Here is a 20364-nt window from a genome sequence, read left to right as displayed (position 1 = left end):
GACAAAAACACATAAACATCATCAACTATTAGTAGCCCTAAATAAAATAGAATAGAAATCATAATAGAATTTATAATAAAAATTATGAAAGCACAATGTAATAAAAAATAAATCATGTTATTAGCATCATCATATAAATACATATTTATTTAAAATGTGTATTAATAATTTTATATTATACTATATAATTTAATAATCACTACTTTTACTATTGGCAATTAAATGTGTACATTAGTACAAATACATAATGATCATCTGTATCGATGCAGCCCCTAAATAGAGTAGAAATAAAAAAAAAAAGTTTTAAAAGGTGGAAAGAAATGGAAAAACAACAAACCTTTATGATCTGGCCCTCCTTGAAGGGAAGCTCCTCGGCTGCAGCATCAGGGTTAGGTGACATTGACAGGGGGTCATAGTCAAACATGGCCACAAAGATTCGGGACAAGTCCTCTGGCTCTGACTCATAGTAGTCTGGAGACCGCCGGTCCCGTCCTCCATACCCATCTGAAACACAGGAGAGGGCAAGCTTCTGCTACACACAGACATCAAAGGACGGCTAAAGCCAAAAAGAGACACTTAGCCTAATCTATATCCTCAGAGGCATCAGTCTGTGACAGCTAAACAATGTCGAGAAAATGACATACAGTGTGCTGATATATGACTATGTGATATACAGCACCATTCCTTCTTAAAGTGAGACAAAATCTGATAAAAATGAAATCACACTTGATACAAATGCATGTTAAAATCATCTAGCGCACAGCACAGCAGTGGGGTAATATACAAGCATACTGAAAACAGAAGAATGCATGCATGTTAAAAGAACAAGGGAATAATTAAAACATTGCTGTTTTACTGTAGCAGTTCTTAGACAGACATGCAGCAACTCTTCACTGGAATGATCCACTACCAATCTCTTTTCTGTTATCGTATGCCAAAGTCTTAGAGAGGAGTAAATGGTAGACCATGCCAGTTAATTAAAAGTGTATATGAAGCTGATACAAGTGAATCATGCACCAGTTACTGATAAGGACATGAAGAACATTCACATTATCATCATAGAGCTCTATGAAAGCTGGTACAGGAGTGAGGACATCTCTGCTCTTATGGTTTGCAGTCTTACAACAGCCAACAGTATAAAAGACAATCATGCAAATGAAACAATCGAAGATCTCAAATGAAGCTCAGTAAAAGATAGATGATGAGGAAAAAGGCAACAAGGGGAGCAAGAGGAGGAGAAGAGGGGTTCACAAACACTGTCTGGTGTTTTAGACCACACAATAAGCACAAAGAAAGGAGCGATCACCCTTAAACAGACCGAAACCCTAACCTAATCCTAGTTACCTGTAACTAAAATAAAGAAAAATTTACATTGAGGGGAAAAAAGGTACAATAATAGTACTTAAATAGAATTTGCCTCTTGATTAAAAACTAAATATACATATAAAAGGTAAATGAATAAAAAAAATAACTCAATAAATATGCCTCATTCATGATTGTCTTTCAAATGAGTTTTTTTTTATGAGAATCTCCTGCGTGTTCTAAGGTAAAGGCAGCTTCTGTTCTTTTTAAGGTCAACAATACAAGTAAAGCTCTAGCAACTATATCTGCGATATGCTTCCCATTTAAAAGTTATGTATGTTTATAGTACTACATTTACAATGTAAATCTATATGTTAAAAGAAACGCGAAGCTTGTATTTTTGGCTAAATATGTGTGCTGTTTGAGCTGTACAACTGTCCCAAATTTTAATGCTAAGACTACTGCTGAACTTCTGTGTAGTAATAGCATGTTTGCTTCACTATAATTATCCTATTTGTGAAAATGTAAGGTGTAAGGGTTTAGCGCAAAAATAACATGAGCTGAAAGACTGGATATGACTTTATTTAGACAAGGGTTAATAAAGCAATACTGTCACACTAATCTCATGTATTGTCTTTAAGATTTGTAGCTCAACTTTTGAGACAATATATTTTCTTCTTTTACCATTTATTCTGGTGGAACTGCTTTTTATAATCTTTTTAGGATCTAAAATTGTATCTGTGATAAACAGCATGACACAGAAGCAGTCAGTAGAGCTTAACTTGCATTTAGTATAGAAATAATACTTTAAAGACCCCATGAAATCACCTGAAAAAATTCACTCTGCTTTCCTGAATTCATGTTTTTCCTATTGAAAAAGGGAGTTTAGGTGCTTCAAAGGTTTGTTTTAGTACATGCATTTAGGAGAAGATGTGTATATACATATTTTAAATAATAATTGCTTAATATGTGTAATTCTAATGCACTAAGGATATAATATATAATCACCAATCAATCTTCTTCAGCCTGAAAAAAGGGGCTTGATCAAACTAAATTTATCTGAGTAACTGAAACTGGCTTTAAAGCTTTTTTTTATTGGCCACTCAAACTGCCATGAACTAAAAGCCACAAAACTCTTCCTTTGATTTCATAAGGGTCTTTAAACAAGATACTCTTCTAATAATCGGATATATCAGTTCAAATTTGTTCTGGTAATTTGGTTAAATTTTCTTTTTCATGGAGGCGCCACGCCACATACCATATTGGTGCTCTGTTCGCTGTGGGGGCCATGTCCTGCGGTGGGCTACACTGGTATAGTAAACATCATCCTTGATAGGTGAGAGGTTCCCCTCACTCCCCTCACTGTTATTCTCCATGGTGATCTCTATGGAAACACCAATCAGAGCATTACAGCCGTAGCCCCTCTACTCAGCCCGTGAGTTGTGGATTATGACATTTTCAAGGCCCTCGATGAGTGTTTTAGGATCGGAATTGCCATTCTTTAGCACTAAGGCATCAAAAATTGCATACTGATCTTAAAACAGTTTTGAAAGCCAGCTGACATGAGTTGCGCCAAAGTAAAACAGCAATGTTTAACATGATGGTTTTCTAGGCGACAGTGTTTGGCCTGTCTAATTATTATTGAATCTGAAATAGAATCAGTGGCAAAGATCAACCAAAAGTGACTCCTAGGGCTTACAGAACACCTGAACTGTCATCAAGGAATGTAAGGAAAACAGAGGAATTCACAATAGGTGTCTCTACAAAAGACACTAAAGGAAGGGAAGGAGAGTCCAAACATCATGTGACCAGACTAACCAATGGAAGGGACTGTCATTGGTCTTCTCTGAGCGGGTGGACGGCTGCGACCCGTCCTATGGCCGGAATGGTCCAGTCGATCCGAGCGTCCTGTTGAGGGAGAGCTCCCTAAAATCTTCAAAAGCAAATATCAAAATGTTAATCAAAGCCAGTGGTGCTTTAAAAATAGATATTATATTTAAAAAAGATTCCCATCAACCCTAAAATGCTTTTTTTTTATTTTTATAAAAATACATAAACTGATTTCTTTAGAGAACAAGATTCTAGTCCTAAGTGAAACAAGTAGGATGAACCCGCCAAAACATTTAACATAAACAATTGAAACAAACTCTGACAACAACATGAGCAGGGTTTTGGCAGAAATCAGATGCTTAGCTAAAGACCATTTTGGTTTTTGTTCTGCTCCTCTTCAGTTCATATGCTAAAGTTTTCAATGTAGTTTGTGATTAGATTTTTGAATCATATTATTCTACATTATGGTCTGCCTACAATGTGTTGAGTATATAAAACTGTCATTACAACTCTTTAGCGTGCTGAAAATCTGTATTTGATAGTATTCAGGATCTTAATCACCACAGACATCCTGAGAGATTTCCCTGGATTTTTCAGAATAATGGACAGTTTTTATTATCTGATTCTTGAATTTTTAATTTGGTCCCCTTCGAATATTTATTACTATTAGGCCAGTAATTCAAAAACCTTATGTATGTATGAGCAGGTATTAGACGAAAACAACTGTGGGAAGCAAACGCATCAAAAAATGATGTATTTGTGCTACTCAATCCAAATAAGTGTGGATGAGTTATCTGTTCAAGCCCAATCAAACCAGCTTTGACTGTTCTAATCAGTGGCACCACATTGTTTACTGGCTTGAATAACTTGTCCATGGTGCACTGTTAAATGCACAGATTAGCCATGCTTTTGGTCTTTCCAGCTTCCCATTAACAACTCTAAACCAGTGTTCCCCAAGCAGAGTATGTAAGCGGAGTGGATTGGGAGCGGAGCGGGGAGTGGCTTGATTTTGACTGGATTAACACTCCGCTACCGCTCTGTCATATGCATAAATTATGCCAACCAGCGCATTAAACATAATTAGTTAGATTGACATATGTGGATAGTCGTATAGATTGCGTGCACACATTCAGGAATGAAGAAAATTTTAAAAGTTACAGCATATTCTTTCTATTCCTGAATTAAATACCCTCAGTTTTGACCTAGTAGAGAGAGGCGTTGCACAGACAGGTAAGCTAAGAGAGTTAAGCAGTCATTTAATATGGACTTGGGCTAACTGAAATGTTCCAATAAACCATGTTAAAACTATTGTTTAGTTTTATGCATCTATTTTTTGTTTAATATTATTTCTAAACATAGAGAAATCATTTAGCCTTGGAGTGAGGAATGGAGAGAGGAGTGAGAAAATTTTTGATGGTCCACTCCACTCAAATACTCTGTTCCCAACTGTGTTCTTGGAGTCACCCCAACACTACACATTTTTTTAACTCTATCCAATCAAAAACATCTAAATCAACTCATCAGTTCATGAGTAGAGACTTAAAGACCAACAATGGATTGGTCAGACAAGGGAGACATCCAAAATATGTACTTACGGGGTGCCTCCAGGAACAGGGTTTGTATACACTGCTCTAAACCAGAGGTCTTCAGCCTTGCTCTTGGAGACCCACTATCCTGCAAAGTTTATTTCCAACCTGCTTCAGCACACCAGCCTGTGAGTTTTCAAGTGATCTTGAGGACCCAGAATAACTGGTTGGAGCTAAACTCTGAAGGATAGTGGGTCTCCAGGAACAGGCTTGAATACCTCCACTAGAAACTATTAATATGGACTCTAAAGTTGAAGGACTGTGGAAACATTGTCATTTGATTTTGTGACTCTTCTTACAACAGAAACAAGAAACACTCGGAAATGGCCTTTAGATAAAACAAATCTACACATCCAAAAAATTTCACTCAACACTCTAGGAATCAAACAAAGTCACATGAGGTCTAAACAAAATCAAGAAAGTCAAGAAAGGTCATAAAAGCTAACATCAAAAGGTGAACTCAAACAACAACATAACAAAGTTAAGCAATGTCTAGTAAAATAGACCAAACAAAAAAAGCAAAACAACAAGAAAACCAAATAAACCAATGACAGACTGGGTGGAACACCATGAACAAAAGAATGGTTTAATCGATTGCCAATGAGAACACAAAGCAGTTGGTTGATGATGAGAGGGCGGAAGGGTGAGAGGAGGGGTAGGAGACACACACCAGGGGTTCATCCATTGCCCTGTTGAGTCTGGCCACAGAGTATGCCCTAATGTCCGTGTGATAGGTCCTGCCAACCTCGCTCAGCCTGCCCTCGCTCCGGAACCTGCGTTGGGGATGGTGAAGGTGTGGATGATAGTGATAATGGTGATATGACTCTCGCATGCTCCTTGTCTCCGGAATGGTATCCAGGAAGTCCTCCTCCATGCTACACTGCCGGGTCAGTGACCTTTTCCTGCCAGCAGCCAGAGCACGCCTCTCCACAGGCCCCTCACTGTGGATTACCCGCATGTTGGGGCCAGAACCCACTCGAAGCGGGCTGCCCCCTCTGGACAAGTGGTAACTTCCACGGTAGCCAAGCGAGCCCTCCTCCTCGCTCCCGCAGTCTAGTCCGCTGTCCGGGCTCTTAGTGGTCTGCCTGCTACTGCTCCAGCATGGTGGTCGGTCCTCTATGGAGCTGTAGCGTGGAGATGAGCGCTGCCTCTGCAGCCTGCGGACACTCTTACTCGGGGAGAGGTGGTTCGGCTGCTGTGAGTTTTGGTGGTAGGGCTGTGGGCTCCTGCAAGGAGTGCCCGGACAAGCCTCCTCAAAACGCAGCCGCTGACCCAGGACCTCCACCCCAGTGTCCTGTTCCTCCTCTGCAACTTCCGGAATGCTGTGTAGCCGCTTGTGGGAGCGCAAGGAACACTGTCGTACCACCTCCCGCTGCAGGTCCCAACTGTCCCGGTCCACTGCTAGGTCCTGACGCCTATAATATGCCTTTTAGAAGCCGGAGAGGGTAATTGACGAAGGAGGAGCCAAAGTTTCAGTTAGATTTTGACGTTTTTCAATTAGTTAAAATCGGGATTGTTTTTGGTGGGTTTTGTTTGATGGTGTTAGAATAGGCAGAGAAGATAAAACAGTGTGCAAATAGAGAACAAAATGGGAAAAGAAAGACAAAATAAAGACAGAATTAGTTATCGGAGGTCATGGTGGAATGTAGGGCATGCAGTCTCATTCCATGACGGACATGACATGCGACGGAAGGGAATCTGCAGAAGGAAAACGTCAGGAAATGCGAACCGTACAGAAAATGAGAACTGGAGATTATCACATATGCAGGGTTCATTGAGACAATCCACTTACATAGCACATTCCAACTAAACAACTACAGATGAAAATTCAGAACATTAAGAAATGAATAACAGGCAATCAAAGGACCAAGACTAACAAATCTAAGGACTATACAGTACATGAATAAAAAAAAAATAATAATAAAAATGGAGATTCCTCTGCCAAGCAACAAGTGAATTGTGTTAAAAAGTAGACCAGTAACCTGGAATGGAAATTTAAAAATATATATTATTAAAAAGACAAATCTATTTTCAAAAGCTATTTTAAAATGTCTTCATCCTGATACACGTAACAGATATTTTTAGATTAAGGGACCTTTCACACCTGTCCCGTTGTTTTGGAACCTGGCACGTTTTACCCCTAAGCTCTGTTAATTTGGGCATATGTGAATACGGCAATCGTGCTTGTATCCACACCAAAACAATCGGTCTGAGATCGCCTGAACGAGGTGGTCTCGGCTGAATTGAAAATTAACTGTGAAGGGGTTTTAGTGGGAAAGCAATTCGATCCAACGGACCAATGAACCAGTCTATATCCAATGTATGATGGGTAATAACGTAAGTTCCGCGAAAAGCATTAGACGGTCCCGGCATCCCAATGTGCATACTATTCATCCTATCAGCCCTAAATGTCTGTGGGTGAGCATGTCTTCGCCATTTAAAATCAAAGCGCACCTTTTTATTTTATAATGCTGTCTCATTGCTCTGTTAGGTGCATTTTTAAATGTTTTCTTGACGAATCCTGGACTCCTGTTCAAAATGATAAATGAATATAATGACAGTTACAAAAACAACAACAACAATAAGCCCTTGAAGCTGTTGTTGTTCCATCTTGACGGATGACAGTTCTGGAAAATAAATTGTGGAACTTTGACCAATGAGAGGACAATTTACTTGCATGTGATTTATATTATGAGCTGTTTAGAAACTTTGTTGTGTAAAAGGTAGCCACACAAAGAATAAAAAGCAACACTGTAAAAATTGTAATCACTGTTCGAGAACAAAGCAATAAATCTACAGGTGTGAAAGGACCCTAAGAGGTGATTGTTACGGCAAGAATATTAAAAAAAAAAACCATTGTTTTTTAGTATATAAGTTTGACACCAATGCATATTTATATAAAGCTTTTTATATCATACTAAAGTGTGGCACAGATATCTGCAGTTTGAGGCAAATCATATCTCAAAACAGTAGAATATTCTGTAATTTATATAAGGTGTTAGTTTTCATACCACAATCCCAATAACAGCTCAGGTCTCTAAAAACATAACTCAAAACAAAAATGACAAAAACTGAAATATAATATTCCATTTATTGCTTCATATATTCAATACATCATGTATTTTTGGAACCCTTTCTGTATAATACTTAGCCATAGATATATTTTGAAAGAAATCTTAACAGTATTAAACATTTTTCATGAAAAGGCAGATATTCACAAAATTGAAAAGTTACACTGAGAAAAGTAAAACTTAACAGAAGTGTAACCAAGAGAAAAACATAATCCAAAGCGTTTCATTTAAGCAGACTTTACTTAAATGAGATTCCCAAAATGCCCTTGGAATGATATGTTTATTTCCACCTGATCATGTAGGAGCTAATTTGACACTTGAAACAGGTTCAGTTTATATAATACTTATGCATAGAGTACACAAACAAACCTTTTCTTTATTTAATAATAATCACAAACACTTACAACCATGGCATTGTATTCCATGAGGTAAACACTTCAGGCATAGCAAACAAATACGCACTGTATATATCTGCACATATGTGATTGTCATATGCAATAAATAAAAAAAATCTGCAAGAAGAGCCATTTCTATTATATAGAGTAATCCAGATAAATTTTTACTAGATACAAACGCATAGTGATGCAATACTCAAAGCTGCAGTAGGGAACTTTTGACGCTCTAGCGGTTAATAAACAGAACTGCTTGCATCTTTTGGAAGAACATCGTAGCCGGAACTACTTCTCTCTGTTTATGTCTATGAAGAATCACAAAGGTACTGGGTTACTCCGCCGCGGTATCCCCGAAGCAATCTAAAATAGTCCGGATATAAACACTTATTATAGGTGCACCCTAGTGATTCAGGACAAGCTAAAAACACGGTTTGGAATATGGATTCATGGTGTACTCGCTTATTATGTTCAATTTTCTACATTTTGAACACAAACAAAGTTACGGACCGCAGCTCTGATTGGTTGTTTTTTACCGGGAGCACATGACTTTCTGCAAATGGCAATAGGACCACTGGGAGGAGCCAGAGGAGCTTGATTTTTTTCACATGTTATCTGTCTCATATTCTACTGTCAGGACATAATGACAGGTTTAATAAATATGTAAAAAATATTTTTTTACAAAAGTTCCCTACAGCACCTTTAAAACTGAACAATAGAGTTTGCAACATCTGGAGAGCGTGAAGCATATTCGATTGTTTACTCATGCATTGCGTGTGCAGCCTCAGGTTAAGCCATTCAGATGTATCAAGCTTTGTATGACTGGACAGGCTTATACAAAGCTGGCTAAATGACTTGATGACGTCGAAGTTCGGTAGTGCAAAGCCACCCGCTAACCCGCTTTTAAGACCCTGGAGAGACTGAGGATGGGGTGATCTGTTAAGATCCTGCAGCTCAAGCTTTTATGCAACATCAGAGGTCTACCACCTCCTGTTTTAAATACCCCATCACAAAAACACAGAAAACCAACTCTAGTCATATAATCAGGACAAATCCACTGAGTTACTTTAAAACAAAAATACTCTTACCTCTAAAGACCAACTTAACTGAACTGCAGTTGGCCTTTCAATCCTATTCTATAAGGTTAAAGTGCCAACCATCTAGTACCACCCCTTGGGAGGAGCCCTGCAGAACATGGCATACTCCATCCCCCTACGTCTGTCCCAGCCTCTAGTCTGCGGCCCAGTGGCCCACGCCCAAGACAGACGGCGGCCGGAAGGGTGTCTGTTCCATACCTTTAATGTGTTGTGCGAGTTGATGCTGCGGCGACGTCCTTCTTCCAGCTGCATGTCCGAGTACAGCTCCTCCTCATCCTCCTCGATGATGTCTGACAGATCGGAGCCCCGACTGCTCTCAGTGTAGTACTCATCACTGTGGTTGTACTGATGATGCTGGAGATATACACACAGAGATCTTCATGATTTAACACTCCAGGAAGAAACCTTCAAAACTCAACAGAAAGCTCACTTAATTAGGTTTTCTAATGTATCCAGTTCCTAATTTTGCCCATCAATTCTATGTTTTTAATTGGTTTTGCAAATGTCTTTGTTGTTTGTAAAACTGATATGTTGCTTGTTTTCCTTGGATTTTGTATTTGTTTCATTTATGAATTATTAATTTGTGAATCCAAGGAAAACAAGCAAAACTTCAAAGGGAAAATAATGTAATGATAAAAATGTAACATAAATAAGCACAAAATAGCCCTGAAAAATATTTAGGCCCATATTTAAATAAAACAAATTAAATTCAATTACATTTATGCATTTAGCAGACACTTTTATCCAAAGCGACTTACATTGGATTCAAGCTAACAATTTTCTCCTAACGTGTTCCCTGAGATTTGAACCCACAACCTTGCACTTGCTAACGCAATGCTCTACCACTTGAGCTGCAGGAGCACTATATATACTATATTTGAGGGCCTATTTGGCTCACATGTAAAAAATTAAGAATGTTATATTAATTTTAAGTAATTTTTTTACTTATACTGATTACTGAGACATATAAAAATGGGCAGCAATATTTCTTTGTCTCAGGAAAAAATGCTAGCATTTAGTTAACATTAAGTTACAAAATATAGTTATAACCAACAATTTACAATATACATTATTAATTTCATTATTAATTCAATAAAATATCAACTTAATATAAGTATAATATAATTCAATATAATATAAAGCATAAATAAACAGAAATGTCCATTTCTTGTGTTGGTGAAGTTGTCAGCTGACTCAAAACTCCCTCCAAAAAAGCTCAGTACAAATAGATCACTATTTCGGAGACTCACCTGTCTCCCCAGCTCAGAACCTCTGAGAAACTCATCCACAGAAGCACCTCTTCGTCTGGCATGAGGGGAATCGTACCCATCCTCCTCCTCATCTGAATTTAATGAATGCGGAGCGTTTCCCCTCTCACTGAAGATGTTCCTCCTCTCCACCTGAAACAGATCATGTACATTATACTCTGCCATGCTGCTTCAAATCCTCCATACTGACATCTTGTTCATCAACGTCCTTATTTAACTCAACAAACCAGTGGACTTACCCTGCTGTTTGGGGCGCTCCTCTGCGCCGCCTGGCGGGCTATAGCACGAGCCACTGTGTTGGGAATGGGCACTCCCTGAGGTTGAGGTAAGATCCTCTGAGGGGAGGGTGAGCGCCGGCCCTCTATGTGAGGGGGCTCCAGTGTGTGTCCCCGGTGTGAAGGGGGCGGAAGGGGTGACGGGGCCCGGGGATGCGGCTCCCAGGGCTGACCCATTCGCCTGCCCATCTCTGGCTCTTTGGCATGGGGGTCTCTGGCACTTGGTAAGAGTTTGGGTTTAGACATGGGGTAGTGGGAGGGTGAGGGGTGAACATTGGGGTGTGAGGGTGGTGGATGAGGGTGGGGTGGCGGGATGGAGTGGGGCTGAACATGCGGCTGTGGATGGGTAGAGGGGTAGGCTTGAGGATAGGGAGGCGGATGGGGGGGTGGGGGGTGTCCGTGGGAGTGAGGCACCAGGAGGCTGTGCGGAATGGCGGCCACGGGAGAGTCCTGCGACTCTCCTTGTGCTGATATTGTCCTCACAATGACCTCCCGCGCTTCCAGACACTGTATACGGTTCAGTTCCACCGTAACGAAATCTGCTGTGGGGTACATTATCTCTGCTATCTGAAAACAAACAAACAAAAGAAATATGGGATAAACAAATGTGCCTTTGCAAGGATAAGCAATGAGTGTTTTCTGCTGAGACAGGCAGAGAGTTTTTCAGATTTGTACTTGACCTGTTATTTTTATGAAACACATGAAACGACACGAGGGTGAGTCATTAATGATATAATTTTAATATTTGGGTGAACTATCCCTTTAACTTCCCCTCACTGGTCCTGGACACACTTATTGTTAAGAGCAGCATATTTCAAACCTACTGGTACATGGACAACAACTCAGAAAAAAATACATTTGTATATATAATACATAAATAATTGTACTTTTTTGTCTAAAAGAGGTTAATATTATTTCAAAAAGTGTTTTAGTCAGATTGTCCAAAATGACTTACATAAACCCCTGCCTTATATAACACAGGGGAAACACTGGCCATGCTATGACACAAACGATCACCTGATGGAGCCAGTGAGCAGAATGAAACCTGAAATTCAAAAATGTGAACTAGCACATGTTCAGCCTCCAAGCTGATCTTAGACATTTCATTGGCTTCTTTAGCAGGGCCCACTGCTTATTGCAGATCAGTAGCTGTTATGCACAAATGGCATGACAATAGTAAGAATCAGCTATATCGCTTTACCTTTTGTCCTTTAGTGCAGACCATGTATCCGATTACACTGGCTCCATTGGAAGTGCCCGTAGGAGTGAGAGAAGGAGGCTTCCAACAGATCTGCAAGACTCCAGGTGTCTGTCCCATCTGAACTTGCACATCCTGAGGAGGTAAAGGAGGGCCTGTGAAAAAAAGAAAAAGAGTTGCTTTGTGAGTTGCTACACTGCTTCATGATTCAAGCAAATCTGTGTAGGTCTGCTATTGTGTTTGTGGGTGGGATGTGACATACTTCTGCTTTCAGAAACACGTGCATGCTTGTGCATGAAAATTTGATGCATGTGTAATGGGCATGTAAATGTGGATGTGGGTGAGAGTGCGTGCATTTTTCAGCCGTAAGGGATGCCAGCTGGGCATAGACCGATGACAGTGTATTTGCTTATGTCAGCACTCTGAATTTATGTGGGCTGATTCATCTTAATCATACTGAGAGTTTTATGTGGCTGCCAGCAACAGACCGCACCATCTCTGAACCTAAAACGCAGGCATCATTCACTCCATTTATGGCTTGGTTTTAATTCAAAACATTTAAATGTGTTGTAACCAGTTACCAGATGATGCTTGTCAGGGCTGGTTATCAATACAGATTCCCTCATTTGATTCAATTTTGATTTACAAACTTTCCTTTTTTTTTTCAATTTGAATCTAACTTCAATTAAATTGCAATTAATTAGCAGATATTTCAGTTATAATCTCCATTTTGTTTACATGTACAGATAGAAATTTTCTCTTTGCTAATGCTACAAATTGCACAGAGCAGTGTTTCAGACAGGTTCAAATCAGAAACTCTTCAAAACATATATTTTTGTATTTTTTTTTATTTGCTATGAAAATCTGGCTCATAAGAATAATTAGCTTTTGTATCTTGTTTTTGCATGCAGTGTGGGACAGGTCTTCGCGAAGTCTACAAGAACCAGACATGTCCTTTGCACAGACCCTATGGCCAGCTTCAACACCCCCCACCAAACGAATATTAAAAAAATGTCAGTCCACAGTCTATCTCATGATGCAGCCTGGAATTAAACCACACCCTGTTGGTTAATCTGGCCAGAGGAGAATTGGCTCCCCAAATTAGCCTGGTTTCTCCCCAGGATTTTTTCACCAATGAAACTTGGGTTGTTTGCCACAGTTGACTTTTGGCTTGCTTAGTTTTGGACCCTTACTATTTGGCAATATTACTGACTTGCCTGCATGGCCACTATTGGATGAGAACTGAACTGAGCTGGATGATGACATCACAGCTGCTTTACAGATGAATTAAACTCAACAATGAACTGACTTGAACTGAATAATGACTTGAGGTGCTTTATAGCAGAATATATATAACTTTTTAACTATGTTTAACTGAGAGATGCCATCACATTTGTTGTATACTAAAACACTAATTAAACAGCTTCATAAACTGTAAATGTTTTCCCAGTGACAAGCACCCACTCAAACAATCAATTAAGAGAAGCCATCCCGATGTCAGAGAGCAGGCAGTCCTGTCACAGGTTTCAAATCTTCGATGGATCACACTAATCCACACTGATCACTTCTCTCCGCACCACATGACAGATCATCAGGGGGAGTGCTTAATCAATGGCCACCCCTCACTGATCAGAGCCCACGGGCTGCTCGGGGCGCTGATCGGTCCAGAGACGTCAGGGGCATGACTGAGTGCCGGTGGAAAGACAGTGGATCTCAAAGTGGATCATGTGATTTGTGAAGTTGATCCAGAGGAACTGGATCAATGCTCTGTAACTGAAAACAGCTCAAAGCCTGTCTTTATCTGATTCAGATGGACATCATGAAATAAATGCCTGCACCGTAAGTCTGTAGGGAAGCCCACTGATGGGTTTACGATACCTTGTGCATATCACACAGTCTGTAGTCGGAGAACACAATGTGAGCGAGACTAGGCTGAGGGTTCATTTATCTCAAGATGCCAATATGTCCTGAGGCATGCTCTTCACTGTGCTGGAAATTCAATAATCTGTGAGCAGGACCGTTCCATCATGAGTGGCCTTCCCTTAATTAACATTCTATTTCAATTAAAAGTATCAATAGAACAAAAACAAAAAAGACCAACAATGACAAAAAATACATCAGAGAGGCAGGAGACAGCCGTACTAATGCTGATGGCCTTTCATTTCCTCCCTGGACAATGGCTGTCGCACTCAGGATGGGAGGGAAGAACGAGCTGGCGCTGAAAGCATCCTCATACGCATGTCTGCTTTGCTTCTTGCCATTGAAATGAGAGTGTATATATCTAGGAGTGTGTGTGCCAGCGTCAAATAAAGTGGAGACAGTAAAAAACGAGCGAGCGAGGACTCCCTCAGAAGCAGAATAGCGGGCATCCCCCTGCGCCCTCCCCTTTCTCACATCCTCTCTGATTCTTCCTCTTTTCATCTTCAGTCGCTCCATTTCCCTACTGCGGCAAATGCTTGTCCCATTTCCATTCATCACGCATTCATTCATTTCCTTCGCTCTCATTCGTCTGTACTCCAAAGCAAGGCATCTTCAAGGTCCACTGGGAACAGCGTTGAGAGATGAAAAAAAAGCAAAACGCAACCAGGTTGATCAACATCTCAGGTAGATGTCTGCGTAATAGGTGTTATGCCAAAACGCAAAAGTGCCATAGGGTTCTTTAAACGAAGGCTGCTTGTGCTTGTCTACTTGTCTCTCTAGGGTAGGAAGTTCTTTATGGAGCACTAAACTTCCGGGCTCCTTCTTTAGCAGGGTGAATTGATAAACATCAACATCAAGGTTACATGCCTTATGTTAACAGTTACCTGGCACATGAGCAACTCCCACAAACAACTGACAACTTATATCATCTACAGTAGCAAGGACTTTTTCACTGAGGAAGCACCATCTTCAAAATATTTGGATGAAAATTATAATTGGACAAGGATTAGGATTGCTGGTCTCATAGGAGCTGGTATATACAAAGACAAAGTTGTTCTCTTCAAGTTCAGATTTTCCTGATTTTTCAGAGGGTACAGATATTTTCATAATTGGCCCTTAAAAGTTGAAAAAAAGTGAAACATTTCTAGACGTAAATGGTGTTGGGGGCTTAATTACATCTATAATAAATCAACAAGGCCAAGAATAATGATACATGTTTTTAATCTTTAAAGCATAAACCTTAGACTTTGTCAGTTTTAGTCCCTGTCATGATCAAAATGTGAGATTAACAATTTAGTTGAGTACAACATTTTTCTAATTTTGAGGTGACAGCAATTCTAATTTTTGAGATATCATGCCCTTAAAATGTGGCATCGCTTATTTTTACTATTTATTTGTAAAAAATATTTAAATCTGCAAGAAACTAATCTATGGACTAATTACAGGGCAACTACCCTAACCACTTAAACATACCATTCAACCACACTACATTGTGCTAACAATCATTCAGAAGCAGAATTTTTTTTTTTTTTATTGCCAAATTTAGAGTGATAATTTACGACAAAATGTTTTGGGTTGGTCTCACAAAGGCTCACCATTTATTTAACCCAAAATACAGTAAAAACAGAAATAATATGAAATATTATTAGAAATTAAAATAACAGGTCAATATTTTAATATATAAATGTAAAGATGAGTGTGCGTTCAGTGTTAGCTGACCCACCGGCTGGCTGAGTGCAGAACTCCACTGAGACCTCCTTCTTCTCCCTCTGCTCAAGGGGAAGCTGCCAGGGCATCTGATGGGGCCGGGCCACAACCCGTATCTTATACACTGTCATGGGCTTCAAGTTATAGAAGTGGTATTTGTACCCTCCAGGCTTCACAACATCATACTCCACGTCATTCAGGAAAATCATGTGGCTGTAGTTGCTGTTGCTTGGCATCCAGGTGAGCTCAGCCGATACTTGCGTGATGTTCTCCACACGAAGGTAATAGGGTGCCACCACCACATCTTTCCCCACCAGCAGTGTGCAGCGCAGCGGATCTGAGAGCCCCCGCTCCGTCATGCTCTGGATGGAGATGCGGTGCGCACAAGAGGCCAGGTTCAGCTTCTCGATCAAAGACTTGGTGCGGCCGCCGAAGGGCACACTCATGCGTACCTCCTGATCCACCAGCACATTGTAGCCGCTGATGGCCGTCCACCCGGGCAGCACCACTGGAGCGTCCCAGCTTATGATAACGCTCTTGGCCAGCTGCTTGATCAAGGTAATGCGGCGGGGGTAAGGCACAATGTCTTCTCCGATCTCGTCAATGTTCACGTCCAGCGTTCCTGTGCCATTGCTGCAGGGTCCCAGAAAGTCCACACCAAGACCCATGCTCATGCCCAAGCTGCTCACCCCACTGCTACTGCTGGTCCCCGTCCCGGTACATGAGCCCAGGGTGTCCAGCTTCTCTGAGAGAAGCGTGCTGAGTGTACTGACGGCACTGCTGGGCATGGAGGCGGGGCTGTGGTTGAGGTAGGACGGTTCCTTGATGCGGTCCAAAAGAGAAACTGACGTGGGCTCCTCATCCTGGACAAAGTCCACAAAGTTGGAGGGAACCAGACCCTGCTGTCCATCCAACAGCTCACCTGGAGAACAGAAAAGGGTACCAAGTGATAAATAGGAGCATGAGCAACGGCTGCTGAAATTTCTGCTTTGCCATCAAAGGAATAAAATACATTTTAAAATATATTCGAATAGAAAACTCTTATTTTAGATTATAATAATATTTCACAATATTACAGTTTTTACTTAAAAAAATTAATAAATGAAGCCTTGTTAAGCATAAGAGAAAACTTTAAAAAAATCTTTGACTGACAACCAAACTTTTAACTGGTAATGTATAACTGCTCTGAAGTTGCACTACTGTAGCGTGACATACCCTCATAGAAGCCGTCCTCATCCATTGTCCCATAAACATACAGGTACTTCCCAGCCACCAGGGGGAGCTCTGCCTCAGGATGCTCATTGGGGCCATCATAAGGGTTATAACTGCATGGAGTAAATGCTGAATTCAATTCATGAACTTAATTATTATTATTATTTAACCCTACATTAAAATATATATTCTGGATTAAATAAAAAACCTAAAGGAGAAGTCTATAAAAAAATGGAAATGTCAAAATATTATTAGAAAAATAATGCTAAAAAAAAACATTCTCATAAGTGTTATCATACGTGCTATGATTATACTATCAAAACAGTGTGAAAGTATATTTTAAAAGTTTATCTGCTGTGCTCGGTAGATGAGTTAAAATGCTTGTCTGTGGTAATTGACAGTGTGCGCAGATGTTGCTCATACACTTGACTTGTACTTAACCCAGAGTATTTCTTAAAGGCAGACCTTAATACAGCGACTAATGCTATTCTGCATCTAATCATTACAGCTTTTGCATGATATAACAAATCATTATAGCTAATGACCTAGTATAACCTATTTATTACAGCAAACATTGTATTGTAACGCACTGTAACTTGTAACAACAGTTGTAGGGGATCCACTTACTTGTAACGGGCAACACACAGTCGCACTTTGCCTGTGAATCTGGACTTAGACCTTGGAGATGAGCTGAGCTCTTTGTCCATCTAAAGGAAAGGGGAAAAGTGGATAGACGAGTTAATGGTCAGCTTTACTAGCTTACAGTATTGTTGTTCTTAAGCAGCATGCTAAGCCTTGACAGTACAGGGAGTAAAATGCTCTGTTCAGATGAAATTTTTGGCATAGCTGACTCAAATCTGTTTTTTTTTTTTTAATGTAGTCTGAACAGCAACAAAAAACATGAAATCCAGTGTTTACAAACCTGATACAAACCAGATTCATATGTGGTTTGAAAAATAAACGTGTATTTGATTTTCCAGTCTAGTCACATCAGATTTCAGATTTCAAAATTTAGGATGTGTCTTTTGTGACGTAGATATTGGTGACAATTCCTGAAGTGGATCATATTTAATCAAACTGCAAAATGACACCATGCAAACTCACACCTTAAGATCGGATTTTAAAACCAAATCAGATTTGTATGCAGTATGAACAACAAATCAATGGGTTGTAAAATTGAATTCATGTTTTTCAAGTTCTGATTTTTGATAAATGTTTGGCAAAAATAGAGTCTGTAATAATTGAAAGCAAAGTCCAGTGTGCAATCTGATAATGTGGGCGATTAAGCCAATAACACCAGCAGAGCACAGTCTGAGCAGACAGATTGGACTGTTCACACCCGCACACACACACACACACACACACACACACACAGAGCCTGTCAATGTATACTGTAATTATTCTCATAATGGCCAAATCACTGTGGTACACGACACACTAGTAGAAACTACTTTGCTCTCATAGAATCTAGAAATGTATTGGTTAGAACTTTCCATTCTATTCTATTCATTGACTAATTACAACTTTTTAGTTTGATAGTTCAGTCTCATCTTGTAGTTCATAATCATAGTTCAGAGTCATCATGGACTCTTTTCACAGACATTGATGATATATTTATTATTTATTGTTAACATCGCAAAGTTTTTAATATTTTCATTTAAAAAAGTTTTTAATGCAATGTACATTTATAACACTATACCTTGTATTATATGACCATTGCATCAGAACACTGCTGTGTGGGTGTTTTTAACACAACAGGTGAGGAAGGGATGGCAAATTTGATATATTTCTCTAATCTGACCACTGTAATCAATCTCACTATGTTTTTTCTTCTTCTCCCTTTTGGAGAGTCAAAGAAACACTATAATTGCTTTTTCCTTTTGCTTTTGGAGCAAATGGGAATATAAAAATATATTTGTTGTAGTTTCCATTCATCCAGAAGTTTACCCAACTAGGTTTCTGAGAGTAATATGTAATTTTCAGTTCATAAATAAAGCTCAAGACTAAACTCAAACTGAAAATGGTTAACGTTAAAAGGTAAAATGAATGAACACTCACTGATTAGTTTGTGATACTCACAGCAGTGGAGATGACGGGCCGCACCTCTGAGAGGAAGGTTCGCCGTGGGCTGGAGGGTGTGCTGCGTGAAAGGAAGGTGGGTTTGACAGACAGGAGCTCTGCCTTCTCCCCCTCAGTCATCTGTAGAGGCCGAATGAGCTCTGAGATCTTACTCATTGAATCCTCGTTACCTTCACACACACGCAAAGGTGACGGTTACTTCATTAATCTATACAGTCTCGTACTCCTCTCTCCATCTCAACTCATCATCACTGCTGTTGATCTTATCAGTCTTCAGATTTTTTTTTGCATTAGACATTGTTTCATAGTTCCTTATGGGTAGGGTGAAGGTTGAAAGATGGTAAACTAAAGGTGAGCAAATATGAAGTGAACTATAATCAATTAATACCTTACAAAGGGGTTTGGACAGAAAATATACACTACTGTCTTGGGATTCTTGTTTATGAAAGAAGTCTCAGCAGGAATGCATTTATTTGATTAAAAATACAGAACAGTAATATTGTGAAATATTATTATGATTTAAAATAAAAGTTTTCTGTTTTAATATATTTAATATATTTGTATTCATTCCTGTGATGGCAAAGCTGAACTTTCAGCAGAGATTACTCAAGTTTTGTCTTAACAAAATGAAAAACATATAAACAAAATAGCATTTATTTTAAAGGGGGGGGGGGGTGAAATGCTCGTTTTCACTCAATATCATGTTAATCTTGAGTACATATAGAGTAGTACTGCATCCTTCATAACTCCAAAAAGTATTTAGTTTTATTATATTCATAAGAGAAAGATAGTCTGAACCGATTTTTCCCGGAAAAACACGAGCGCCTGGAGGCGTGACGTGTGGGCGGAGCTAAAGAATCACGAGCGCGAGTAGGCTTTTGCGTTGAGAGCGTTTGGAAGCTGTGACAGCTGTGAGGGCTGAAACTGAACGAGAGCAGCAGCAGCAAGGACTCGCTCCGAGCGGGGCTCGAACCCGGGTCTCTGATGGGAGGCGGACGCACTAACAGGAGGCAGAGATATTTTAAGCAGTTTTACTCACCGCCTGCGGTTCCAACACACAATCGTGACCCTTTTTCGTTGGGATTGCATCATCCTTAAGAAATAAACGATACGCAAATCCGTTGTCAAATTGGGCTTTGTTTGTAAAACAAGCATTTTAGAAATGCAGGGAACAAACACAAACACTTGCACAACTCCGTTGATGCTCTGTAAAAATAAACTCCATCCACTGGTCCCTTAATGCTGTTTTTTCTTTGGTAATCTGTGCAGGGTTGTCTTGCCCTGGCAACCAAAAACACACTCCTTTTGTGACATTTTGCGACGCTCTCGCTCTGATCAGTGAAGTCTGTTGTGCTCTCATGCAGTGCTCTGCTATACGGGAGCGCGCGCTCTTCCGGCAGACGTGCCCTTAGGACCCATATAAGGAAATT

General features: G+C 39.9%; 1 protein-coding gene across 19 annotated transcripts in view; it reads right to left on the bottom strand.

The window, feature by feature from the left end:
* Positions 1-20364, bottom strand: part of rimbp2b (RIMS binding protein 2b) — a 97722-nt gene that overhangs the window by 13599 nt on the left and 63759 nt on the right. For 11 of the 19 annotated variants that reach the window (XR_003280085.1, XR_003280086.1, XM_026244734.1 and 8 more), the window contains 12 exons: positions 18935-19104; positions 17483-17562; positions 16859-16968; positions 15660-16565; positions 12020-12171; positions 10783-11385; positions 10526-10675; positions 9474-9629; positions 5389-6144; positions 3121-3235; positions 2561-2686; positions 338-504 (listed from right to left, as the gene is read on the bottom strand). Coding sequence is in view for 17 of the 19 variants with exons in the window: in XM_026244734.1 (XP_026100519.1) it covers positions 338-504; positions 2561-2686; positions 3121-3235; positions 5389-6144; positions 9474-9629; positions 10526-10675; positions 10783-11385; positions 12020-12171; positions 15660-16565; positions 16859-16968; positions 17483-17562; positions 18935-19104 (3491 nt within the window). In the remaining 2 variants the exon portion in view is untranslated. Of the gene's footprint in view, positions 1-337; positions 505-2560; positions 2687-3120; positions 3236-5388; positions 6145-9473; positions 9630-10525; positions 10676-10782; positions 11386-12019; positions 12172-15659; positions 16566-16858; positions 16969-17482; positions 17563-18913; positions 19105-20364 lie in introns of those variants that run through there. The other 8 variants (XM_026244740.1, XM_026244741.1, XM_026244744.1 and 5 more) reach the window with 4 other exon arrangements.

This window comes from Carassius auratus, unplaced genomic scaffold, assembly GCF_003368295.1.
Source record: "Carassius auratus strain Wakin unplaced genomic scaffold, ASM336829v1 scaf_tig00007301, whole genome shotgun sequence".
Classification (NCBI taxonomy): Eukaryota; Metazoa; Chordata; class Actinopteri; order Cypriniformes; family Cyprinidae; genus Carassius; species Carassius auratus.
This window is presented reverse-complemented; position numbering and strand designations above follow the sequence as displayed.